Raw genomic sequence first — 21,033 nt, 5'->3', positions numbered from 1 at the left:
ATTCCTGCAGGAATATTGATGCAGCTTGAACCTCACATACTGCATAAAGTAGTGCTCTGGATGAAAGATGAGTAAATCCAATCACCATAGTGATGGTTAAAGGAGGGGAATATGGAAGAGCAGTGAGCCTGCACAGCATTGAGAAAACCAACAAAACCAGAGAAACAGATAGGGTTACTCAGAGACAGAAATATAGATTAATGTTGAGTAAAGAGCATTTTGATCTTGAAAATTGTGAGAAGACCTCTCTAAGAACATTCATAAAGGAATCAAATACAACCATGAAATATTAGTGAGGTAAAGTAAAACAAAAAAAATACCCATTATCAAACACCAGTTAGATATACAGAAGTTACAGTTTGCAGCTACAAAAACAGGCTTATAAAAGACTTTCCTTATAAGGCTGATAACTTCACAATTTCTCACTATTAAGAACTTGGTTTTCAAACTACAGAGTTTTTCTTGGAAAGATATTTAAGAGTAGATCTTGGGCTTTGACCTATTATTTTCTAACAAACAGAAATTTCCTCCATGGAATAGTTCTCATTAAATCTTAATTAGTTTTACTGGCTTTTTGGTTTCCATGCCAGATAACTCAAGTGTGAATGAACGTAGCTGAGCAAATGGATTATTTGGATTTATAAATTATCTGGTAGTAAATAAAACACACTGACAAAATCTGTACAGGTCTTGCCCAAACACATACTTAAGAGAGGAAAGAACAGCTAAATTTTCCAAGATGTTACAAAGAAACAAGTTATTTTTCACAAGGTAGAAACTGGAAATCTTGCTGATTTTAAACAGGTTGGAGAAACTCAGAAAGTAGGAAAAATAAAATTATTAAAGCAACTAAATTCAAACAATGAGTACTCATTGGTAGTTTAGGGCTACATATATGCATACTGTGAATTTCTGATATTCATCTCATAAATCCCTTGCATCCTGCACTCACACACACAAAACACCTAGAAACTGGTTAACAATGGACACAGAAATAAGCCAGCTATTAATGTACTGTCACTTTTACTTTTTTTCCATTGACCCATTCTTCCCTTTCTGTGGTTGAATTCTGTTAGGTAGAACTTGTCTCTCTACCCACAAAAATCCTCTTCTACTACAGATCTGTATTTAGCAGCTGAGGGAAGCAATAGGATACCCATGTCTGTTTGGTCTACAAATCTGGTAGTTTCAGTCTTTCAATAAGAGTCTGCATTTTCAAGTGCAGATCAGTCACTGTTAAAACACTCTCAGTGCTGGAGCGACGTGCAAACACTGGACCAGGTAAACTGGGTTAGGCATAGTTTGAAAACATAGATGAGCCCACACCCTAGAAAACCTTCAAATCAATTAGAATTTGGAGTAATTTCTTAGATTTAATCTGCTCTAGAGAACTAAGGGAATGAATGGTCATTCTCCTCTTCAGCAGTCTTTACCCTACCCCACTGATGTATGTCTTGGGCCCCTTAAGAGGAGATATTTAAAGAACAGATTTAAGGCATAACAGGAGCCTTGCAGTCTTCTGAAGACAGAAAAGTTGCACTGTCATAATGAAAAAAAAAAACCACAGTTTACACATTCAGGTTATTTGCTGTTTTAGCAAATTTCATCCAATATGACCTTTCTCTGCTCATCATCTATATTGCACCTTATTAGGGACTAAATTGATTTTTATGGCACCCGAGAGTCTCCCATTCAAGTAAGTTGCCCATGGTAGCTAAGCTTCCTAGATCAAACATACTCAGCTCAGAACAGACAAAGCAAATTCAGAAGATACTTTTCCTAAATTATTCATGCAGTTATGCCATGCCAGCTCTTACTGACTTTCTAAAGAAAAGTCAGTAAGAAAAAGTAAAGAAAAGGCTGCTTACAGAAATCGCCTTCTGCCTTCCCAGGGAGGAAAACATTTGTGAATAAAGCAGGATAAATAAAAGGGGGTAGAAGAGGCACCAGGAAGTCTTCTGTTCAACACAGAAGATGATGCTTCTGTTTCTTGTACTGGTTATTTGCACTGACAGCTGAAAACATTTAATTTGCATAATGAACAGACTGGCACATTACCTTTTGATGCATCCAGGGAGATATAATTAGCTGAGAAGCCCTCAGACGCAATATTGTGATCGATCACGAAGTACAACATCATCATGTTGCCACCACTAGTGAGAGATGGTGGAATTGATCTTCCACAGTACCTGCAGCAAAAAGGTGTCCCAAACTGAATGGCAGTACTTTAGGAAGCATCTGTATTACTGGAAGGGCATTCGGGTTTCCTGAGAAGTTTGAACAGCTACACATACAGAAAGATCTCCTGTATCATGAGACTAAATAGCACACACCACATGCACAAGGGTACAAATCTAACTTGTGTGGCAAAGTCAGAGAAGAAACACTTCATCAGGTTGTCAAATTCTTAGCAAAATTATTCTATGCTGTACCCACAACACATTCTGGTTTTTGGTAGGACTAAGAGTGGCTGCCTGAAGACAAAGGTTGCAAAACACTCTCCATTATGACAGCCATTTGCTCCGTATTTTCCAAAATACTGCCATGTCAGCCAACTACTTCACAGACTGTAGCTGTAGCTGCAGCTGCAGATGAGTATCCCAAGTACTTTGGATATTCTTGAATTCTAGGGCAGCAAGAAAACCCTATGCATACCCCAACTGGAGAAGGGGAAGAAAAGACTCTTTCTCAAGACAAAATCACATATAAGGAGAAAGTGAAAACAAAATACTATAAAATGCAGATTTGAGGTTAGTTTTTGCTGAGATCCAAATGCACAATCTTTTAAGTAATCTTTTTTTTTTTTTTTTACTTCTGCAAATGTTTCAAATCACATCTTTACCTGAGCACAGATGTACCAATGCTTTTGAACTTATATATTAATGCTTTTGAACTTATTTCCTGTAAATCTAAATGTTAATGGAGCTAGACAATGACAGCTATTGAAATTTGTCCTTAAGAAAGCTGTCCTTTGTCACAAGCTAGTTCCTCCCATTATAATATTTATTAAATGTGCTTCTGCTTCCACGGTCAAAAAAAAAAAAGCTGCCTTTACTGTTCTAGGCAGAGAAATTGCTACTGTTGTTCCGGTAATGCAGAGAAATTAATTTGTACACAAAATTTGCAGAAGCAAACTGGATGGGAAGATCTACAGAACATGGCTCACTCTACAGTAATTCGTCTGTCAGCTAATGGATATATTTACCTTCCCAATTTTTGCACAGTGCTGTTGTCATATATTTCAAGATAATCGTTTCTGCAGCTATAATCAAATGCCAAGTTAAATGAAGTGAACGTCAGGCGGATAAGGTAGCCGGGTTGAACGTTGATAATCCAGGTACAGTTAATACCATGTGGGTAGGCATCTGGAAGATCAGGACTTGTAATGGTTCCTTCTGGTCCAGTGAGAGTCTTCCCACATGCTGTAGAGATTTAAAACATTATGTTAAATGATAGATTTGTTTAAAAGCTATGTACTTATAAAATTGGTTACTTTCAGAATTTCTCTCCCATTACACCCTCATAAAACTTGATGGCCAACTGTGTACAGGAAAATTTTGAAACTCTTGACATCACAGAAAATAACAAAAAGATCCTCACCTGTATCTAATGGCCAGTACTCAGCTCTGAAACCAAGGTTGGTAAGAGAGGAAGCTCTGAATTTGATATAGAGATAGTTCTGTGTAGACTGCACTCTCGATGGTAGAGCTGTACCACAGTATTTGCCCAAAAGAGGGGAGTCTTCATTGTTGCCATCTCTGACCTAAAGAACAGTGTATTCAAAATAGCCCATATAAATGTCTATTATATTAAAGTTTTAAGCACAAATGTATTCACAATAATCATATAAAAGAGATCCTTAGTACGTTAAACCCTACCCTCTCTACAACATTGTTTCTACTACAGGCACACACAGTGCAACCTCATAACTTCCATAGAAGCGCTCTCCCACTCAAAGCCTGTCAGATGGAGAAAAGCTAAGACCTTACACCCTCAACAGTAAGTGGCACATTAACCTCCAAAACCAGGTCTGCCTATTTAAAGGCACCTGATACTCATCTCTGTTTATCAAAATGGTCATGTTACCTTAGAAGAATCAAGAGAAGGTTTGGGATCCCATTATGAACCTGGAAAAGCCTTCATAGCTGCTCGGAGAAGTGCTTGCTTGTCAAGCAGTTCTGCTTTAGTGGAGATGAGTATGAGAAGGAACATACAGACAAGAATCTACTATTCACAGTGTATGTGTATTATGCTTTACCTCAATGTAGTCTGAGTCACAAGTGGTTGTATTTCGAATGCCAAAGTCAATAAAATTAAGAATCACCACTTTGCTAGCTGGCTGGGAGATGATCCACTCACAGGTCTTTGGGTGAGAGGACATCCTGGAATAGTAAGGTGAGTGGATAGTGCCTGCTCCAGACAAGGAGCCTCCACAGGCTGCCAAGAGAACCAAGAATCAGTACTTGTGATGAATGGTTTCAAGGAATGTATAATGTGATGTCTATCAAATATTAGTATGAAATTAGAAGAAAGCCACTCCTTTTTTATCTATTGTCTTACAGCATCTACTACAGATCATCTGAGTAGTATTAAAAACTTATTTAAAAGAACACATTGCTATAAGCATAGCACAAATATGTATATACGGAAGACCAACCTGTGTCCATGAAAACTAATGGATTTGACTAATTTTTTTCAGAGACACAGAAAGATTTGTTGATGATTAAGAACTAAAAGATAGGAAAAGTCAAAGTAAAAAAAAAATTAGGCAAAATTATAGCTGTATCATCTTTAGTACGTTAGCAGTAAGTGTTTTATTATTAATAGAAGCAATGAGAGGTACATTTCCAGGCATCCTAGGAGTGCCTACAACAGACCTGCAGCAGATTATCATCTTTGCATTTCTAAAAGTAAAAATAAACACATAGACTCTGTTTTTTTTCTTTCCTTTCTTTTGGAGTTAGTCTTAGACCTTTTACACGGATAATATAGCACAGAAATGACTGAAAGAGTTCAAATTACAGAGCAGTTCACTGTGCAAGTCATCAGTTCCTCTTACCAACTTGATAAACAGCCCTGAAGCTACTCCTTTGCACAGAAGCATCAGACTTGAACTTGATCCAGAGGCTGTTGCTGGTGGAAGTGACTGGGGACATGAGTGTACTATGACAGAATTTCCTAATAAGGGAAGACATCTCACTGTCACCATCTCGAACCTAGTCATCCAAAGAAAAAAAAAAAGAAAACCATCAGATTATAAAAGCATTGGGATTTGATATCCAGATAAAATTATAATTTCACAAGAGCTGTTAAATAACAAAAAAAAAAAGTAACTATTTTTCTTACTTGTAAGAGGGGGAAAGAGCCATCACTGTAGTAGGCACAAGTACATGACTTATGAGAGCTCACAGGAAAGACTGGATGTTCAGCACAGAAGACACACACACATGCTATTGTCACAAGACATTAAGATGAAACAAATGAAACAGATCTTCTCTACAAACCACAGCTTTGGTACAATTTGGGACAAGTTTAGTGTGAAAGAGACCAGTAAGGTGCTTACTAGTGACAGCTATGAAATTTTTGCCAGTACGAAAATCTAACGGAGAAAAAAGGGGGTATTTCTGATTTCTTGCTCTGGCCATGAGATTTCTAGTGATTTTTCAAGGGCAATTCTCCATAACAAACACATGTCCCGTCACACTCAGCCAATGCAGCCAGACAGATAGCTAACAGGAGATGCAACTCTGAGTCCCTAAAGCAGTAAAGAGGTATACTAAGATCTTCCCATTACTTTATCTGAAGAGTCCAGTGCAGGATAATGACTATGAAGGTGTATCAGGGAATCACTTCCAGCTTCTACCTTCTGCACTGCCACTCTACTGACTTCAATCAATTTGCTAATCAAAGAGGAAATGTATCTTATGTGTTTTCCTAGAAGTTGATTATAAATCCTGGTTATCAAGGGGACTAGAAGGAAAAGAGGTGTTTGCACCTCTGAACTTCAGGCCCTGAACCCACAGTCCATGAGTAAGAACAGGTACACCCAGGGGACCAGGCAGAGCACTGGTATAGCCAAGGGGATATGAAAACACCCTCTGAGGTGCCCATGTCACTCCAAGAGTGCAGCCAACAAGCTAAGGCCCCAAAAAGGGGTCCTCTGCTATTTGCCCAGGGAAAAATTTCAATTTTTCTCCCAAAGATTCCCTTGAAATCAAGAAAAGCTTGTACATGCTGTAAAAATGGTGGTGGCTCCTGCAACTGGAACTGCCTTTAAATGCACCTATATGCTATTCACTGCAAGAAATTGTTGCATTGACAAAGCCAGGAACATCCAGCTTTCAGATCCCCTCACATCACCTCTTTCCTCCTCAGCTGTGTTCCTCCATGGGCTGGGAGAGAAGGCAGAGAACCCTCATCAGTGTCCTGGTGGGCAGTCAGTGGCTGGCCTGCTCCCACAGCTTTGTCAATCTCCTGCTGGTGAGGTGGCTTTCTGACTAATGGATATTTTTTATTTCCCTAGGACTTGAGTTTAAGGTGACAGAATTGTTCTGGATTTACAGCAGAGCAACTGAAATCAGAATTTGTGCCAGAATATTCAGAAAATCTTTGGACAGCTGTGAAAGTTTCCAGGAGTATAGTTCACTAGAGTTTATATTTTTTCTTGAGCCGATTCTCCTTACATTTTTTTGTTTATAAAGCCAGTGAATAGTGACAAAAACAACATGTTCCCTAAACTATGTGAATCATGTTGCCAGTTAGAAGGATGGCAAGAAGGAGCAGCCTTGGCTAATACCTTACCTCTGCAGCACCATGAAATAGTCTTTCTTAAATACGTTTTATTGTCTCTAGCTTCATACAGCAGATCCCTTGTCCCGGGCTGTTCCTTTCTCAATAAAAAACGAAACATCCCTCCCTGAGCAGGTGCCTGTGAGCTGTGTCTGGCCCCTGGGGAAACTCTGCAAGTTTCCTGGTATCACCAGGGATGGAAACAATCTGCACCCTTTCAAAGTGACAAAACAGTTGTCAGAGAGTGACTTTTAAAGCAACTTAAAACACACAAAAGCTAGTTCCCTGGCTGAATTTCATTATAAACCCCAGTGAGACAGTATTTTAGGAAAGCATATATGGAAAATCAGGCCTTTATAAAAGAGCACAGTGGTCTACTCATATCGACTGTCCCAGTCAGAAAATGTTGGTCCTGTTTCTCTGCTCTGGGCCAAGTCATTGAGTGAGAAGGTAGGAAGAAGAGTATGACAGAAACACAGGGAACCCGGATGGCTTGTGACTGATCAGCAAACAGCGAGGGAAGTGCCTTGCTGAACTAATACAAACTGATTGCATTCAACAGAAATGGTTTTGTTTCTCTGACTGCTTTGAATTTAGCTGCTGTTCTGCCAGCAATTAGGCAAGAGGAGTACGAGGCCAAACAAACAAAAGCTGTCTGTTTTCATTAAACACACTTCCCCTCTCATTTCAGAAATTAATTACACTTCATTCCAACCAAAGTCTCTGATTAGAGGAGGAGGGAGGGGAACGAAGTCAGCACAATAACATCTTTTAAAAACAGATTAAGTGAATGGAGTTCACGGGGCCTATTCCTCATTTGGTCAAGAAGAGATTAAGCACAAAACCAAACCCCGCTGCCACGTAACTGTGTTGGTGGCAGCGCAGGACCCAGCTCTGCACTGGGGCTGCAGAGCTCGACCTGACTTTTTTGTGGTGGCACCGCCACTGATCAGCTGCCTGTCTGTGCTACCTTTGTTTTACTTCTGGTCACCCCTGCATGGTACAAGCACGTGCTTTTACAACCAGCAGCTGCTCCATGCAGGGGGAGGCACTTATCACTGTATGAGAAAGACAGGCCAGGTACAACAGCGGACACCTTGCGACATGGTGAGTCAGAGCGTGGTGCAGGGCAGGACAGGGACAGAATAACAGGAGAAGGGGCAAGGGGCCACTGCCATAAAGAGCTCATCAGGCCCTGTGGGTAGCACCAGGATTCACTGGATTCCTCTGGGACTCTCACAACATGCCCACAGACTCTGCGCCAGCCCCCAGGCACATCAGTCCCTGCCCCAGTGACACTGCAGGGCTGGTCTCTAGCTCACCACAGCTCTGCTCTGCCCAGCCATGGGTTCGGCAGAGCCAGGCCCACCTGTAGGCCCACATCCCAGCCTGCCCTTGGCTCATCGTGCAATCATTAAGATTGGAAAAGACCTCTAAGATCATCAGGTCCAGTCATCAACCCAACACTACCATGACCACTAAACTGTTGTAAAGTGCCACGTCCACATGTTTTTTTAACACCTCCAAGGATGGTGACTCCACCACTTCCTAAGGCAGCCTGTTCCAATGCCTCGCCACTCTTTCAGTAAAGAAATTCTTCCTAATATCCAATCTAAACATCCCCTGGCAACCTCCCCACAGAGGCGCCTGATCCCTGGGGCTGTCTTGAATCCTGGCCAGGACAGTGGGACTGGCCCTGACTGCGAGGCCTGGCTTGGCCCCTCTGGGGAGCCTCCATGGCCTCCACAGCACCATGCCAAACCTCATCTGTGCTCAGCTGAAGAAATGCAGACCTGGAGATGGACAAAATTTGGTTTAGGGATAACAAAGAAATGAAGAAATGGTACCTAGCATATTTAAAAAGCTCTGTATAGTAGTAAATCTGGATGTAACATGAAGCTGCAGACCAATGAAGAAAGAGCTAGGTGTAAAAGCACTTGAGCAAACATAAAAATAACTGCAAGTAGATCTTAGATAACATCAACATTATTACTGTATTATATTCCCATATAGAATCATTATAACTGTCCTATTGTTTTTCTGTAATAATTAGACTAGTAACAATTATTGAATTAGACTTCTAAATTTAAGTTATACTAACAATAAGCTCTTGTCTTTCCATATGTACATATGTATGTATATATAAATATATATGGTATGTTTACTTTTTGCCCCAGAACAAGATTTTCAGTATAACACCACAACTCCAGAAAATGCTGAATAGTGACTGCAGCATTATTTTTATTTCTATTTTTGTTATATTTGGTATGCATTTACCAAAGGTCCAAACTCCACCTTAATCATGTACAGCCAATTAAGAATTGGTATTAAGGTAGAGAGACTTTCTTGTTATCTTATCTTTGCTTCATTTCAAATATACAGTTATGCTCTTTTAGCCCCTGTGACTTTTGGACCTTAGTAAAGAGGTATGCTTAGTCCTTTGATTAATACCCATTTCTGTAGTGGCCCTTGGGACAGAAATTATGCAGCATACAAAAGGTTGTACACACGTGGAATCAACCTTTCATCTTAACTGCTTAAGAGAAGTCACCTCAATATAATTCAGTGAACAATCAGTATGATTCTCCAGTTCCATGTGGGTAAAGTTGAGGTATATTTTTTCATCCTCTGGCTGTCTGATAATGTAGATACATTGTTGGTTCTTGATATAAGGGCTAGGCCAGAAAGGGGATGTGATAACTCCTTCGTTATCCGTGTAATTTCCTCCACAACTGGGATCTGCTATATTAAGAAAAAAATTATATATTAGTTGAGACACTCACAAGTATGGTAACTCTTCCAGTTTAGGCTGCCTCTGTACAATGGCTGCAAGCCAAAGAGGCTTTCTGTATTATTAAATAACAAGTGCTCATTACATTTATTCATACACTATCAACTATAACTGAGGGATGTAACAGCCCAACCTTAAATGCTGAAGTTCACTTACCAGGAGATGTTGTATAGAGGATGCGGAAGCCTTTATCAGTAACTAACTCATCAGAGTGAAAGTGAATCCATGCATATGGACCAGTGGTTTGGAGTGGGGGTGGAGATCTAGTGCTACAGTATTTACGAAGGATGGGGTCTTGTGGAAAAAGACCATCTCGAATCTAGACAAGAATGATAGATCAGCATTTATGATTATTAGATGTGTGCCAACTGTGAACAGCACCAACACTTTTAAAAAGTTATCTTGGAGGCCCCAGGAGATGTTTTAGATGGTGGGTGGAGGGAAAGCTCATAGGTAACTTCCTCCAAACACACAGGAACCAAGAAAGAGACCCATCAGCATAGCAGTGATAGTGCTCCTAGGAGAGCCATCAAAGGTTTTGTGAAAGAGAAAGAAAGCATCAGAGGTACTGTTGAACTGTTTTCCAGAAATCATTTTCTACATTGCACAGTTTTGAAGAACACGCTATTCCAAACCACCTTCACATTTCCAGAACTGGATATTGGTGAATTCTATAACCATTACTTGAGAAAAAACCCTAGGCTCACACAACAAGTCATAGGCTCTACTATATAATATAAATCTATTAATTATATATCCCTTTCCCTAATAGTTTTTCTTAGGCTGGTTAATTGTCTGTGGGTTGACATTCAACAAAGGTTTTGGAGGTTGAACTTTGTAAGAAAGTGAAAGCCTCACACCAAGTATTTGGCCTGAATCCTATCCTCTTTAGTCTCAAGACTTCCACTGACTTCAGTGGAGTGGAATATCATCCTCTTTCTGTTATACTGCTTGTATCTGAGTGTGTATGGATGGCTGGAATAATTAATTACACCTGATCATTTCAACTCAGGATTTAATTTTCAAACAGTTCCCTTCTGTATGTACAAAAAGTTTTGAAATACCCCGTTTTGCAATAACATAGCCATAAAATGCTGTCATAATCCACAATTATACTTTACCTCTAAATGGTCGTAACTGCAATTTTCATGGTGTTCCAGGCTTAGTGTGCCAAAAGCAAATGTGATGAGGAGGCCAGGACTGGTTGAGATGGTCCAGAAACAGTCTCTATTTACAGGATAATTACCAGGGTATCCCGGAGAGCTTATTGAGCCATAAGGATCTGTCAGCTCACCACCACATTCTAACATGAAAAGAAAACATGGAAGAACACAGTCTTTAACAATACATGACAGGTCAGAAGATGACTTCTCCTACAGTGTCAAAACTAGGTACCACCTTGGGAACCAGAATAAGTTAAGAAACAAAGAGCAAGCCAAACAAACCAAGTTACTTCTTTCTTTAAATTTTTCATTTAATTCTGCAATTTAATTATAAAAGCAGAACTTCAAATATTTCCTGCTCCTAATATCTCTTAATCAGAGGAAATGTCATTCATTTTGCTCCAAAGCCATGAAGCTGCTAAATAACATGACCTCTCATCAAACTTACCAGGATCACGAGATTCCCACTGAACAGTAAAGCTTTCCGTTGTAAGGGTGTGGTCTGAGTAGAACCAAAAATACAGGGAGTTGTGGGAGCTTAAAAGCTCTGCAGGAGGTGAGGAGCCACAGTATTTTCCCAGCATATGCATTGACGCTGAAGGCCCGTCATGTATTTGAAGGAAGTCGGAGTTACAGTCATTACTTGTCTCCAGTTGGAAGAATGGGAAAGTAATACGCAGGATCTAACAGGAAGCAGCAAAATAAGAGATCTGTTTTATTTCCATCTGCTGAGACACTGTTTATGCAGTAACTCTGCATAGAACAGATGTATTTGTTCATGCAACTGGGAGTATCTACAAGCTTTTGGAGCCGTTATGCCATTTCCTGAGAAGTTCCAGGACAGAAGATATTAGAGAATGTTAAGAGTCAAAAGAAAAGAGAGAAGACAGATAGGAAAGATTTTGGACAGGGAAGCTTTCTGGAAAGAGCATTATTTTTATAAAGGAATAATTGAGACTGTTTGCCTGCATTTGTCATGTATGTGAAATATATATGCATATATATTTCAAGCCATATGAAAAGATTGATATACAGCATAGAATACTTTATTCCAGGTGTCCCATGGCAGCTTTCTCATCAGATGATTAATGCTTCTCATCTTTCCTATGGTTGAAAGTGGGAGTTAGAGAAAAAGTTACATGATCTGGTTTTGCACATATAAAATCAGTGTCTCATAAGCCCACTCTAGATACTTAGTGATATACAAAGTTTTATGTAAGTTCAGATTCCTCACTGAGGTGCTTGAACATAGCTCTGCTGAAGACAGCAGTGGTACTCAGACTTAAAGCTGAGGATACGTCACATACATTTGTATAATGCTGAAGAAACTACCAACAACCACTGGTTTATCAAACTACTTAATTCATGTCATGAAATGTCAAAACCGGATCAAGTCAGAAGTATAACACAAGGGGAGCTGTTAGCTTCAGATAAAAATCAGAATATACACTTGAGTGCAACATTTAAAAATTAATCCTTAAAAAATTCTAACGTTCTTATTACACAAAGCCATTGACAATACGAATTCAGCATTCCACATTTCTGGCACTCATAAATCAGAAACATGAAATTATTCTGGGTTCGCTTAGTTCATGAACCAACTGTTGAGCCCAACAGAGCAGAGCTTTCTCAAGCAGCTGTTCACAGATCATATTCTAAAGCAATGTAAAACAGACACCTTCTATAGCTGGTCATAGGACAACAAATTCCAGCCCTCAGCTGGGTAGGAAAAACCTTGAAAATGTAACCCAGGCAAATTCTTAGGCTAAGGAGCCTGAAGGCTTGTAAGGATCTGAAACTTTTTCTTTTTGAAAAACTATTTATTCTGAGGGGATTGGATCACGGTACTGGAATATGTGGCACGAAGATGGTCATGTTTGCTCTGATAAGCTGAAGGTTCTGCAGAGTGAGGATTTACTTTAACCTGGACTCTATTTTACCTTGTTTGGATTAGTCTGAATAAGCCAAGCACAGCTAACGCCGCTGTTGTACTGCTGGCTGTTTGGGCTGTTAGGGTAACTGAAAGACCCCTTCAAGCCTGAGAGATATCCTCCACAAACTGCAGAAAGAGAGAGAGAATTAAATGGATTAATTTGTGCTATCACTGTACAGACTTAAAACCTAACTTTCTTGCATAGCTTTGGCTGTGTAACCATTTAAAACAAGTGTGAATGGTACTTCTGTAAAAAGCTCTTGAGGTTTTCCTTTAAAGCAGAAAGACATCACAAAAAAATGAGGAAAACTACTCCCTGAGAGAAAAGTAGTTCCTGGGAAAAGAACAAAGGTTTTCAGCTGGAATCCCAAACAGGTACAGAAAAATATATCCATAAGGCATCCAAAATACAGTGTGCATATAGCTACAGTCTACAACAAGCAGCTGTAGTTTTAACACTGAACTGATGCCGAAGAAATATTCAGTTCTCAGCAAACTGAAATTAAGTATTTTGTTTCAAGGAGTGGCAAACAGAATGTAATTTTGTTTGAAGTGTCCAAAACATCTCACCATTTCTCGATCAGATCTAGAATCAACATGTCATAAAATGTGTTATTTTTCCCTTGATTAGGAACTAAACAAGAAGTTGATACATTATTATTTCACACTGGATAAAACTATTTTTCTATCCCATCTACTATGAATGGTTAAAAGTATTTTTTTTTTTCTACATGTGCTTAATAATAAAACATTACTGGTTAGATATTTAAGTAAAATAGGAAAGAGCCTTAAGTAGCTCTAAGATAGAGCAGATTTCACAGGGGCTCAGTGAAAGTTTTACATTCTGTATTCTGTGAAAAGTTAATCTGCTTTCTTCACAGCAACCTGCAATAAATATGAGTCATCTGACAGATGGTTGCCACAGAGACACTCACTGGGATGCTGTCCTGATCTTGTTTAATTAAAGTTAAGGGGAAAAAAAATCCCAAACAAACAGAAAGTGATATTAAGGAGAAATGTTAAAGGCTTGCAGTCACTCTATAAAACTCAGAGTCCCCCATTTTCATGGATAACTTTTCTTTCAATTAATTCATTTTTGAAAACTTTTTCTGGCTTTTCATCTTGACTTAAAATGTCAGGGCCTCTCAGATTCACAACAAATGAAACAGTATGCACAAAAGAGAAATATTAATATATTCCCTTGTAAATCTGTTCTACTTATATTGGATCCTCTTTCCCAGCCAGCTCCAGACCACTTTCTCAGTAACTGACATCTGATTTCAGGCTGTCCAGTGTCTAGTCAAGGCCAGAGGGCCTGCAGATCAACTTCATTGTTATGCTCCTACTGCTAAACAAAGCAGCTATAAACAAAACTCATGGAAAACTCTGACTTCAAGGGACTTTGGATTTGGACCTGTAATGCATCAGGAAGAGTGCTGGGTTTTTTCCATCATAATTTGATTCTTATTCACATATTAATCATATACGCCAAGCATCTACTTGCTGAAGCCTGGTGGCCCATTTCTCCCAGGGAGGAGGTCCTGACCTTACCTTGCTGGGCAGTCTGGCACTGTGGTCCTGTCCAGGCACTGGTGCACTCGCAGGAGTAGCCGTTGACCCCGTCCGTGCAGGTCCCCCCATTCTGGCAGGGGTTGCTAACGCATTCATCAATGTTCTCTGTACAGTTAGGGCCTGTCCAGCCTGCGTTACACAGGCAGAAATATCCAGAGGTCGTTGCCTACAGGTATAAGCAAACACAATAAAAACGCATAGATCACCTAAGGGAATCAATGTAGTTGGCAGAAAGTGATATTTACGTTTATTTTATGTGAAGATATCAGGGTAAAGCAATAAAACCTTTGGAATTTAATGGCCTTGATGGGCACTGGTGAATACCAAAATAAACCCAAAGCCTACCCAGATCATCTAGCTCTCTGCTTTTTCTATTAAGTTATATATTTTCAGGGCTCCTTCAAATTACTTTCTAAAAAGACAAAATCTGTATTCATTTAGCTGATCAGAAAACTGTTTGCTTGGCTTTGAAACGGCCACCCTAGAAAAAAGTCAATCATATTATCTAACCCATATAAATAGCATGTGAAGATAACAGTGGTTTATAAATCCTTCCTCTCAAGCCTGTTCTTTGGGCAGTCTGCACTGCAGCTAGGTGGACTGTTAACTTTTATTTTCATCCTGAGGGATGTTAAACGGAAACAATTTCATTGCCTTCACTGCATTCACTGTTCCTTTTTCTGTATAGCTCTTTTCCATTTCTTTTGTCTCAAACTTCACTACTGCTCCTTATAATCAAGTCTTTCCATACCTCTGTTTTAATTTCATATGTCCTCTTTCCTTTTAGATCTTGCTTTGTAGACATGATTTTTACAGGTAAGGCAGAACGTGGTATTCCAAGGTACATGCTAACAATCCCATCTTTGATGACATACAATCAATGTGCTATATTTTTTATTTCCTTTTGCATTCTCTGTTTATGTCCTCTGTGTCCGGAATAGAGACTTGTCAGTATGATGGAAGAGGACTTTGATGTGCAATTAGGGCTCTGAATGTTGCTTTTGAATGCAAAAAAAAAAAGACGTTTTCTGATCTGCATTGCCTGATATTTAATTAACGTTACATTTCATCTGTCATTACACTGGCCAAATACAGTTCTGCTGTTCCTCTATTTTATTAGCTGCTTCTGTAGTCCCATCACTGAAGTATCTGACTATGTTATTATCTTTATGCAGTAATTTGTAGCCATGATTGCCTACAGTTGCATGTTAGGATATATTTAGGGGAAGACATCAGATCTCTCAATGGACTAACTAAAATAAATAGTTTCTAAATAGTCAGAAAACGTAGGTGATATCTGGGCACAAAAGGCCCTTTAAGTATCTAAGTGAAAAGACAATAGATACCTACAGAAAAGAGATTGAGGATCCCTGGTAAGGGAAGGAGTAGAGGTGAGGGGAACATCTTTCACACAGAAAAGGGGAAAAGGGAAAGGCAACATATGATAGAATTGTAGAAATATTTAGGTTGGAAAAGACCCTCAAGCTCATTGAATCCAACAGTTAACCTAACACTACCAAGTCCATTTCATATGTCCCTTTTCCCCTCTGCCTCCCAGGCCCATCAAAAGCAGGATACCCACAAACCAATATGGACAAATGGGGTCAGACTCTACTTGAACAACAAATTCACCATTTGTCAACGTTTTTCAAAAATCATCATCATAAATATCCTCCACAACAGAATCATCAAAATCCTCATGTCTGCAGTGTGGATTTTCCTGAGCACAGCACACCTCACTGAGGAAGCCAAAAGGCCTTCAGCAGGTCCATTTGGACAAATTAAGTGATCCCTGTACAAGAAAAACGAATTCATACCACCAATCAATAAAGGTCCAAACCGGTTAGCTACCAGCAGGACTACAACAAATTCCCATGAAGCATCCCTTCCATATGAACAGCCTGAGACTGGGCTCTCACAAGGTCAGCCTAGAAACATGATTAACTGTACTGGATTTTAGCAGTCTGAAGGTCAGCAGAGCCACTGGTTTTGTCATTATGGGCAATTCCTCCCTGATTCAAGGTGGTAAACCACTGTCCTGTCCTACCAGGGCCAGCCATTCATCAGTTCTCCCTCACCAGCACCAGCATTCCATTGCTAGCCTGTGGTACCAGCTGCAACCTCTCAGGTTTAGTGACAAGATTGCCACCTCTGCTTCGAACAGAAAGAAATGTCTTGTGTGCCATGAGAGGCACTTTGTTTCCCCTAGTTGTACCCACTGATCTCCCACGCCTTGCTGACCTTGCCTCATTACCCTTAGTAGGTCTGCACCCAACTCTGTGTCCCACCAGCCTCCCTGCTGTTACTGGTTGCAGCTACGTAACGCAGTCCCTAACTGGGAGGAGCCCGGCACTCACCAAGCACTGCCCATGTGCACAGGGGTTTTGCAGCTGACAAACATCACTGAGAGGAGAGCACCCATTTGGCCCATATCCACTTCCAGTGTACCCAGACATGCAGGAACAAAATGGCATTAGCCCTGGGGAGATGAGACAAGACACAGAAAGTAATTCAGTCCTTGTTGCAATGACAATACAAGTGGCAGTAAAGGTCCTAGACATTTTGAAGCAGAGCCTTTACATAGTTCTGAATTATTTGATCTTTTGACACCTTCCCTGGTCAGTGTCCTGTTTGACCATGGAAAGGCCCCTAGTGTTGCTTTCCTATGGGTGCCTCAGAGTCCAAGGTCACCTTTGTGGGAAGTGGTGGGAGTAATCAAAGGGTATTTATGGAAAGGAGAAAAATAGTAGCAGTAGCTGTCTCATGGTTACAGGGGCTGGGACCAGTTTATCCTTATGTGGGTAGAACCAAAACTGTATATTCTATACTCTCTGTGTCAGTGCTCATGGGCTGTTAAGAAAATCATGGGTAGCAGCTGCCCAGGACAGACCTCACACCCCAGGCTATAACAGATAAGGAAAGAAGTTCAAGGTCAGGGGAGATGTTAACACCTTTCCCACCCAGCAGGAGGAGTCCTCCCTGTTAATGGGCCCATCCATGCCTCACCCCATGACTCATACAGAGTCCCCCCAGGAGCTATTTCTGTTTAATGGACCATCAAGGACCCACTGCATGACTCATAGACTGATATCAACCCATTGTGAGATGCTCCACCCAGGGGGAGGCGCCAAGTGCTCCCACCTGGATATAAACTGGGGTTCAGGACAGCACAGGGGGCCTTACCCACTGGATTTCCAGAGGACAAGAGCTACCAGATCTTTTCTACAAGACCACTGTTTCATCTGGACTGCTACCACCACCCTAACTACAGAGTATCAGGTTGTATTCTGACTCTGGCTGTGGTTTTCCTTTGTATTATTGCTTTTTTTTTTTTTCTTATTAAATTGTATTTCTGACTTGGAGTCTCTCACTGGTTTGTTTTCAAACCATTACAAGCTGAAACTGGAAAAGTGCATCAAAGTGAAACGGTGAAGATTTCCATGTTTTTATGATGAAATCTCCCCTTTGGTGGAGCTGAAATCTATTTCTGTCAGTGTTTGTGCAATGACCTCCTGGCTTTAGCTACCATGCCTGTGAACTCCTTTGGGTGAGGCAAAACTGACTATGGAGAAGAGGATGCAATCTAAATGTGTTGCTACAAAGTGGATTCAGCCTAACAAAATCCTCCTTGAGATTCACACTGGCATGACTTAGAGTCCTTAAGAGAGCATCATACCTGGAGCTGAGGTACAAGTAGCCGAAGGATGGCACCCTCCATTATTTATTGAGCAGATATCAACCTGGGTACATGTTTGTCCATCTCCCTCATAACCTGTTCAGAGGCAAACCTCAGTTAGAATGTAATAAACTGCATTCTCCGAGAACAATCATCTGGTGAGAAAATTATTAATTTACAGTGTAAAATCACAGTCTTCTGTAGTTAAAAATAAAAAGTTGATATAGCCTCTGAAGTAAAAGCTGGGATTATTATTGTGGTTCCTACACTGTAGGGACAGATTCTGATTGTAACTAAATCCTCCCATGATTTTAGGAAAAAAGTTAAATTAGTGCTAGCGAAATCTAGTGAGGTCAGTGAGGCTTAATTCTCTCAGCCACTATGTGCTGCTCTCCTTATGCATCTGCACCCAGCTGGCACCAGACACTTCCAGGCTTCCCACTGCAAGTCAGAGCCACCCTGGGGTGTCAAACACACATCCAGCTCCCCTCAGAAGGCTCATCAGGACCAAAGTGCTGCAGCACACTCTGCATGGCCAGAGGTGAGGCCCACTGCACCACATCAAAACTTCTGGGGCCATGTTTCCAGCACGGTGATAGCCCTTCAGTGCTCAGCAACTGAGAGACTTCACTGCCTGTTGTCTATTGCCATTTAAATAGCAATTGAAAGGTCAGTTAGAAAAACTTTTTCCTGTTAGGATTTCTTGTATTGATAGCTTGCATTTCATAAAGTATTTGAAATCATAAACCACAAATTATAAAAACACAAGTCATGACTTTTACTGCTTGACCTGTACTGCAATGGAAACACTGCCTGCTTAGACAGCATTCAGAGCGTGACAATTATCAAGGCTTTTAAGACAGACAATACAATGGATTTACTCCACACAAGATGCTCTTTCAATTAATGCAGACAATGAAATCACTATCATAATTACACAATCCTTGTTTCCCATCAAAGATCTTATGAAGTACTTCATCAAACCCTGGCTCTAACACTGAAAAGGGCTACCTAGTATAGAAGAAACACATTTCAGAGAAGCAGCATTATAGACATAGTCTACAAAATGTTAATTAATAGCTGAAGCAGTTTGAATATACTTGGACTTTGCGTTCTATATTAAAGTATTGCTTTGTGTATGTGATACTTCTTTATACAAAATCAATCTTTAGCTTCTTAAGTCTACCATAAAACAGGCCCAAACATCTTAAATCTTCATCTTTTAAGCCTTTCCACAGTTTTATTAACAAAAAAATTCCATTTTACCTGGTGGACAGAGCCCACAGTGGAAGGATCCCATTGTGTTGATACATTGAACCATCGGTGCTGTTGAGCAGCCTCCATTATTACTTTCACATTCATCAATGTCTTGACAACTGTATCCATTGCCTTGCCAACCTAGAAAGAAGAACAGGAAAGACATTAAAATACACAATGTCCTTTTCTTTTTCTTCTTTGACCAGATCTTTTCAGAGGGCATAAAAACACGACTTTTGAATTTCACTTCATTAACACAAGAGAAGACCTATCCCTCTCGTAACTGATGAATGAACTAGTCTGCACAACAGATTACAAACACAACAGGGTGGAGATGTGTGTGCAAGAACATTTTATTTTAGCTGTATTCTGGATATTCCAGAATCAAACACCCTTTAACCTAAGAAGGAAGCAGTTCTGTTTTCGTGCACACACGTACAATTTTCAGCAAAGCTTTATCATAACTCTGGTTAAATGCTTCAAGTACTACTCCCACACACACCACCTACCCACCTCAGGAGGAGGAATCATAGGTTATATGGCCTGAGGAGATAATTAAATTTTAATATTCCCTTAGGGCAGTGGGCATAAAGATATGAAAGTACCTCAGACCTAATACACAAAGATAATAGGACATAATGGACATGGAGGTATGTATGGACATGAGGGTACATCAGATCCATTTAGATGCTCAGTTCAGGATGGGGTAAATCATGTGTTAGACCCCCCTGGCTGCATTACCTAGATAAGACAACCTGCAGGCATTTATTCTCAAGAATACACAACAAAGCATTTCATAGTGTTACTCTCATCTGGATCCCGTCTCTGTGCTTATGACATACAGGCAGCACTACCTGCTGCCACCCCCTCCCACCTGAAAGCGTGGAAGGACATGATACCTGCGGGGCAGAGACCACACGAGTAGGAGCCTGCTGTGTTGTAGCACTGCACCGGTGGGTTCTGTGAGCAGGGGGGGCTGGGGAGGCTGCATTCATCTATGTCAGTGCTGCAGGCGGGGCTGCCGGGAGGGGACATCCAGCCAGCGTCGCACACACAGCGGTACTTGGGCTGCCACAGCAAACACCACATCACATATTTAAGACGGTTAATGCAGTCAAGAAAAGGGCAGGAGGAGTTAATTTTATAAAATGTCTTTCCAACTACAGCAAGAAAGTTTCCAGAGCATTACATGGTTTTCACATTCTGTCTTACAAGTCGCTCCGATAGTTTTCTCAGTCTATTTCTTCCTCTGAATTCACCTCTTTAGATTATGGAAGCAACAACAGTCTCATTCATTATTTTCGTAAAAGAAACCTGTAATTTAGCCCAAAGCTCACAGAGAAAAGGAACAGCAATTATGAGCTGTACATAAACATCATTAAAAGTCACCAGCTTGCTTTGTAACCAAGGTAAATAGATCAGTGCGAGCAACCTGAAATCAGCTTGTCTGCTCCCTTTTAAGCAAACTGTGCAGTAATCTGTGCAATATGCTGTGCTGACATTAAATTGCAAATATATGTTTTCTTTGAGGAAAACGTTTTTCTCCAATAAACCCTACTAATGACCAGATTTCAGCATTTATCTAGCTGTGGTCCAATTAAAGCTAATGGGATCTTTATTGTTGACTGTCACAGGAACAGACACTGTTAAACCAACACTGAACCCTTTTGAAAAGCTCTCTTCACAAAAGATAGGCAGAAAAAAAAAATAGAGATGAGTTGTGAAAACTTCTACAGCTGAACAAAGAAATTATTTTATAGCCCCGCACAAAGAATATATGGTGCATCTGGAATGATGCATGGGTATACAGATTAAAGTGTTAAGGAGCATAGGCTTGGCAGGGTAGTTTTGG

General features: G+C 40.3%; 1 protein-coding gene across 1 annotated transcript in view; it reads right to left on the bottom strand.

The window, feature by feature from the left end:
* Nucleotides 1-21,033, bottom strand: part of CUBN (cubilin (intrinsic factor-cobalamin receptor)) — a gene marked incomplete at its 3' end in the record, with an annotated part of 43,485 nt that overhangs the window by 14,195 nt on the left and 8,257 nt on the right. Inside the window, exons 8-22 of the mRNA XM_008944799.1 lie at nt 20,081-20,249; nt 19,191-19,322; nt 17,925-18,020; nt 16,606-16,727; nt 14,228-14,414; nt 12,684-12,802; nt 11,192-11,426; nt 10,702-10,883; nt 9,737-9,899; nt 9,341-9,531; nt 5,060-5,216; nt 4,259-4,437; nt 3,601-3,763; nt 3,206-3,422; nt 2,059-2,189 (exon numbers count right to left, since the gene is read on the bottom strand). Coding sequence (XP_008943047.1) covers nt 2,059-2,189; nt 3,206-3,422; nt 3,601-3,763; nt 4,259-4,437; nt 5,060-5,216; nt 9,341-9,531; nt 9,737-9,899; nt 10,702-10,883; nt 11,192-11,426; nt 12,684-12,802; nt 14,228-14,414; nt 16,606-16,727; nt 17,925-18,020; nt 19,191-19,322; nt 20,081-20,249 — 2,443 coding nt within the window. The remainder of the gene's footprint in view (nt 1-2,058; nt 2,190-3,205; nt 3,423-3,600; nt 3,764-4,258; nt 4,438-5,059; nt 5,217-9,340; nt 9,532-9,736; nt 9,900-10,701; nt 10,884-11,191; nt 11,427-12,683; nt 12,803-14,227; nt 14,415-16,605; nt 16,728-17,924; nt 18,021-19,190; nt 19,323-20,080; nt 20,250-21,033) is intronic.

Source organism: Merops nubicus, unplaced genomic scaffold (genome assembly GCF_000691845.1).
Source record: "Merops nubicus isolate BGI_N331 unplaced genomic scaffold, ASM69184v1 scaffold16647, whole genome shotgun sequence".
NCBI lineage: Eukaryota > Metazoa > Chordata > Aves > Coraciiformes > Meropidae > Merops > Merops nubicus.
Note: the sequence above shows the minus strand (reverse complement) of the source record. Positions and strands in the feature narration are given on the sequence as shown.